This window comes from Armigeres subalbatus, chromosome 3 (genome assembly GCF_024139115.2).
Source record: "Armigeres subalbatus isolate Guangzhou_Male chromosome 3, GZ_Asu_2, whole genome shotgun sequence".
NCBI lineage: Eukaryota > Metazoa > Arthropoda > Insecta > Diptera > Culicidae > Armigeres > Armigeres subalbatus.
Window position 1 is genome coordinate 5,172,995 of NC_085141.1, and position 6,398 is coordinate 5,179,392.

General features: G+C 36.2%; 1 protein-coding gene across 1 annotated transcript; it reads right to left on the reverse strand.

Annotated features, from left to right (window-relative positions):
- Positions 1–839: 839 nt before the first annotated feature.
- LOC134219890 (uncharacterized) lies at positions 840–2,615 on the reverse strand. Its single transcript, XM_062698786.1, has 2 exons — positions 1,292–2,615; positions 840–1,191 (listed from the first exon to the last, which is right to left on the reverse strand). The coding sequence occupies exons 1-2, from the start codon at positions 2,336–2,338 to the stop codon at positions 1,180–1,182; spliced, it is 1,059 nt and encodes a 352-aa protein (XP_062554770.1). The 5' UTR covers positions 2,339–2,615; the 3' UTR covers positions 840–1,179.
- Positions 2,616–6,398: the final 3,783 nt, after the last annotated feature.

Here is a 6,398-nt window from a genome sequence, read left to right on the forward strand (position 1 = left end):
CAGAGATGGCTAACCTATATATCTCGCGCATAGGATTATAAGGGCGTAACTGCGTTATTCGATTTCTCTTCATCGATGCTTTCTTTTTAGCATTGAAGCGAATCAGTTTGCATAGATTTAAGAGTTTTAGGTGGTAAAGAATGGTTGCATCTTGCTTCAAAAGCAACAATCATGGTTGCAGCCAAAGATGCATCTGAACACAAGAACGCGTATTCGTGCTCAAAACGTTCTGAACACTGCTCACTGTTCAAGAGCACTGACCTAACTTAGCAACTTATTATTATTATTATTATTTATTTTAACAAAAATTTAGGAAGAGGGAAAAGCCCCTTTGAGTGAATTCCTTTCGAATTCTTTCTCAAAAAGGCACAAAACCTCTTCATCTTTTCAAAAAAACGTTATAATAATCATTACAATAAATAAATAAATATATATATATATATATATATATATATATATATATATATATATATATATATATATATATATATAATTATAAGTCTATCACTGATTTATTCTAAAAAAAAGAACTTTATTTGCTACTTTTACATTACATGCACTCACTTTTATAACTAATACGAAAAAATACCGATCCTAAAGACTGATTGATTAATACTGACCCTCGAAGAGTCGATTGATTCCTATTTAAAACCTAAACTTGCCTACTCTGCTTTTCCTGGCCGACCTAGTTGGACGGTTCTGATTCTGCTGACGGTGGCTTGGTAACCGGGCTGCATGTTGGACGGCGTGGACGGTGGTGTGACCGCGTGGCGTACTTTGGACCTTAATACTCAGCATTAATGCGATGACCGGCGCATAATGCCTCCGGGGTAGATCGAAGGGCGTCCTCGAACTTCTTTTCATTCCTCCTGGGATGGGGTGTCCTTTTGAATTCCAATTTTGATGACCGTTCTCTTTCTAAAAATACAGATTATTGCTATGACAATTAAAATTACCATTGTCGTTGACAATCCTCCAAAAGCGGCCAACAATAAGTTTTTGTGCTCGTACTGCTTCAGTTTGACGTGCTCCAATTGGTTTCTATTTTGCATGGTTTGATTATGGATGACGGGTATCTCGTGTCGTTGTGCGATGTTCCAATTTATCGCAAGATTTGGAAATGCTCCTTGAATTTCTCTTGTTTTGCTTATCAACTCTTCTGAAGTGAAAACGTGATCGTCAACCTGAATACTGCAATTGTAAAATGTTAAGACGAAATTTCCTTGAAGTTTTCGATTATGTGGTCCGCAATTTGATTTCAAATGTGAATTTTAGCGTTGTTAATCAGGACCTTGTTGTTGGCTATTAGCGTGACTTTTGTTGTGTCATCGAATTTCGCTTCACAATGGCTTTCTATTCCAAGGATTATATGAAGCGAGCAATTATTCCTTAGTGGTTCAAGGAATGTACTTTGCTGGATAAAGCTCTCTGGGTTTGTGGTACTAAAAACATCGTTTCCACTCCGTATGACGTGTGGAGGGAGTTGTGTTATGACATAGTCATGAACTGTTAAGGGTATAATCCTAATAATTTCGCAATTTCCTGTGACTTTAGGAATTTGCAAGATATACAGTAGAAGATCACCTTTGGTTGCTACTTTGGGTTTAGCGTAGTGGAGGGCTTCCTCGGGAAAATTTGTGTTTATCCCTTGTTCATTAAGTAAAGTTTCCATAGTCAGAATTTCATTAAGTGAGAGCAACTTACTGTTGGCGAGATTGATCCGAGTCCTCAGAATTGTGTCTTCCAAATCTTCCAGGATTTTGTTCGTTGTATCCATGTAAAGAAGTAGTGTTATGGCATCCATTTCTTCTAAAAGGATTTTGTTTTCTGTTGATTGTTGGTCAATAAGCCTATTGACAGTCGTCATTATTGTGTCGATTTTGGTGTTGAGTACGTTGTTGATTCTTATTTGTTGATTATTTTGGGATATAAGGTCCTCGAACGTAGTGTTGATTATTCTCAGGTCTTCGGCGTCGGGGGAGCCAGCGATCCATTTCCAAGCGACTCCTAATGCGTCCCATCTCTTGGGTCTCCTAGATTTCATCGGTTTAAGTTGGTACAGGTTATTAACAAGTTCCCTACTTTTTTGAAAAATAAGATTTGATATTGGAATTTCCCTATTTATCTGCCTAGCTATTTTGGAAAATAAATAAACATTGTTCTCTAAGTTTGTAATATTTATCGGATGAATGATTTTAATAAATCCTGTTTGTAATTTGCAATCATTTAACTTCAGCAATAGGATCGGATCGTTCATCAAATTTTTGATTTCTAGAGATTCTAACTTAGCTGTTGTTGAAAGTATTAAAATAAAAAATGATATTGTCAGTGAGTGCATCTGAAAATATAAGAAAAATTATAAGATTTCATTAGTATGTAATTTAGGATTTTCTACATCTTTTTATCTTGTTTTTGTGTCTTTTAATGGCCTTGTTATTCTTAAATGTCTTGTCAGTAATAGCATTTGCGTTAGTCGGTTTAGCCCTAGGGTCTAGTTTTTTCCTGATGTTGGGTATCAAAAATACTTCCTGCTGGTTTTCTAAATGAGGCGGGTTCTCTTTGTTATTGTTCTGATTTTCTTGATTTGATCTAGCTTTTTCGATGTTTGCTTTAACTTTAACGTATACTTTTGAGAATTATCTTCTATCTGATTCGGGTCAAGTAAATTGTTGTTATTAAAGATGACTTCATTGGGGTGAATTTCGTTGCTGAATGAATGGAAGAATTGTAAAGAGAAATGGCTAAGTTTACTAGCGCGGTAGTGTCTATATCTGGGAATTTATACTCATTTGTGCTTATAATTTCGATTATAGTCGAGTGGGCTTTTTCGACTTGGCCATTAGATTCAGAGCAAGATGCATAAGCTAACTCGATATTCAGAGCGTCTAAGTAATTTTTAGTTGTAATGACATAAACGTCGTTTCATGGTCCGTAATGATCTTCCTTGGTGTACCATAAATTCCGAAATAGTCTGCGAGAGCAGTTTTGACGTCTGTTAAATTTTTAGTTTCCATAAAGATCATCTGGGCATGTTTTGAAAAGGAGTCGACTAATGATAGAAAGTTATGTCGGTTTATCTGAAAATGTCCATATGGACCCGGTCAAAAGGTTTGTCCGTTGTTGGTCTTGGTGAAAGTTTAATATTATACGGTTTCCTCTCGTATTTGTGCATGTTGCACATTCTACATGTTTGGGTCACCATTTTAATTTTGATGTCATCCTAGGAAAGAAATAGCTACGCTTCAACTGGTTGTCGACTTCCGTAACTCCACGATGAGCTCGGTTATGTTCCTTGTTGATGATTATGTCTTGTCTTTGTTCGTTAGCTACGTCTTCAACTTGCAACTGGGTCAAAACAAAGTGTCCCTTTTGGTTAAAATGTGTTTTATAGACTTCTTGTATGATTGGGATAATGTGTTCTGGTGCCATAATTGCTGTTTGTCGGTTATTATGGTATTTCAAAAGAACGTCTTTAATAATGTCCTCGTCGTATCTATCTCTGCAAATAATTGTCCTATGAAAATGTGTAAATGGTGTTTCTGTAATGTCCGTGTTTAGTCAGGATATTTTGAAAATGATTTGGTTTTGTAGTAATTTAAGGGACGTTCGACACAGTGTATAAAATAGTCATCGGAAGTGTCTGCGGAATGTACCGTTTGTGGGTCAGTGTCAATGTCTAATTCTTCTGCGGGTGATGAGCTTTCCGAAATGGTTTGTTCTCCTGGATTACTGGTGGTGTCTGAAACAAATGAATTTTCATTATTATTTATGTTCATGGTATGTTTTTCCTCTTGGTTGGTTTATTTTCTGTCTTGTAATTCTTCGGTCGTGTATTATCTGAAAATAGAAAAGTACTATTAGTATTTAGTTCCGGTGAATCTTCTGTTTTCCTGCTGAGAGCATCAGCTACAACGTTTGTTTTGCCTTGGCGATATTTGACATCGTAATCAAAGTTCTCCAAGTCAAGGCGCCATCTCAAAATTTTGCAATTTTTGTAGAATTTTTAATATAAGTCAATGGTTTATGGTCAGTTATTAAGGTAAATTTGTTACCATGTAGATAATTACGAAATTTATCAACTGCCCATATAATTGCAAGGGCCTCTTTTTCGGTAGTCGAATAGTTTATTTCGGCTTTATGCAAAGTCCTACTACCAAAAGCTATTGGTCGTTCGATATTATCTTGTATTTGAGACAGTACTGCTCCTAGCGCGTAGTTACTAGCATCTGTCGTCAATATGAAAGGAATATTAAAGTCCGGGTAAGCTAGTATTTGATCGGAAGTTAGTATCAGTTTCAGCTTTTCAAACCCATTTTTATAATCTTCATCTTTAGTATTAACATTCTGCTCTTTCTTTAAATATTTTGTAAGAGGCTTAGCCAATTTAGCATAATCTCTTATAAAACGCCTGTAATACCCAGTTAGACCTAAGAATTGTTTTATTTCTTTTTGCGTCGTGGGAATCTTCCAATCCAGAATCTTCGTAATTTTACTAGGATCTGGTTTTACACCATCAGGTGTGATAACGTGCCCCAAAAACTCAGTCTCTCTTTTCAAAAACTCGCATTTATCGAGCTGAATTTTCAGATTGAATTCGGAGAGTCGCTTCAAAATTTTATTAACATTTTCTATGTGATTTTTGAGGTTGTATCCTACGATAATGATATCGTCTAGATACACGTAACATATTGCACCGATGAAATCATGCAAAATGTTATTCATAGCACGCTGGAAGGTGGCAGGTGCATTTTTAAGCCAAAAGGCATCCTTGTAAATTCAAAGTGGCCTTGGTCTGTAGAAAAGGCTGTCTTAGCCTTGTGTGAGGGATCCATTTCAATTTGATGGAAGCCTGATTTGAGGTCGAGCGTTGTGAAGTATACGGACTTCCCAAGGCTGTCTAAGATATCCTCTATCTGTGGAATTGGGAATTTATCGTCAATTGTTTTATCGTTCAGTTTACGATAATCGATGACTACCCTTACTTTCCGTTTTCCTGATGCATCCAATTTTTAGGAACTACCCATATTGGAGATGAGTATGGGCTGGTAGAGTGGCTAATTATCCCGTTGCGTAACATCTCGCTTATCTGTTCCTCAACATCCCTTTTAAAATGATGCGGATATCGATATGATTTTGTTTTTCATCGTTAGTATGTATCTGATGTTTTATGGCAGTTGTTGCCGTAAGTTTCTCATCAGCCTTCAATAACACAGCTTGGTTTCTCAAAACAGTTTTAATTAATTCTTGTTTTTCCATTTTCGACAAATGATCCATTCTAATGAAATTAGAAATAGCAGTTTCATCTAATTCAGTTTCTCCATTAATCGGTATAGGTGTTACTGTTTCAAAATTATTTACTCTAATTTCAAGTTTAGCTTTGAGGCAAGGTGGCACTCTTTTATTGGTAAGAATTTTCACAGTCGTCTTTTGTTTCGAGATCTGTAAAGACCTGGTTCAATGACGGCGGTGTTGCATAATTTCTGAAAAGATGGTACTAACCAATCGCCATCTGTTGTAGTGTCTAGCTCAATTTGGTAGGAATGGAGCTTTTTGCTGGAAATATTTTCGAAAGGAATGGTGATATTGGAAAATTTAATTTCTTCACGTTCATAATCTATTTTTGCTCTATTTTTCGCAAGGAATTGGGATCCAATTATCCCATCAAAAAATTGTGAAATTCAAGTTCATAGTATGTTTGAAGTGGAACATTTGGTCCTAGCAGACTTGCCCTTCCTTTCTGATTTATAATATGGTTCCCGGAAATGTTCTTGATTTCTGTTTTCTGATAGATTTCACGTTTGTTAAGATTCCAGGGCGTATGACATTCTTATTTGCACCTGTGTCAATTAATAGCCTAATATTTCGATTTCCATTTAAGGTGGTAATGAAGGGAAGGTAATTTAAGTTTGAGTGTTCGCTTTTGTTGCCAAGCAAAATTTAAATCAATATCCTCATCTTCCTTTCAGAATCTGAAGATTTTTCATCTTCGGACACTTCATTGTTATTAATTTGTCTTTTGTTTAATGTTAATCTGGATTTAATAGACCCTGTTTCCATGGGTTGCGGGTCGCTACTTATTTGCTCTGGATGTGTCCTTATCCTATCATCTTTTGAAAATTGCTGCTTAGTTGTGTTTGGATATTTGTTGTTACGGAATTTATCTTCTTTGGGGTCAAAGCTGCTCGGTTTTTTAAAATTATCTCGGTTAGAAGCTGTTTCAATTTTGCTTCTGAACTTACACACGAAAGCATAGGCTGCTTCCATGTCTTCGGGTCCAGCTGCTTGAGCGTACCCGAAATAAAGGCTCTTTAGACCGGCAAGGAATGCTGCTAATGCATCCTCTTCGATAAAAGAGTTGATAGCATCCCAGTTATCTTGGTATTTACGCTTCTGTTTAG

What these genes read in the sequence shown, in the direction of transcription:
- LOC134219890 (XM_062698786.1), bottom strand. Translation starts at nt 2,338, where the DNA reads ATGCACTCACTGACAATATCATTTTTTATTTTAATACTTTCAACAACA.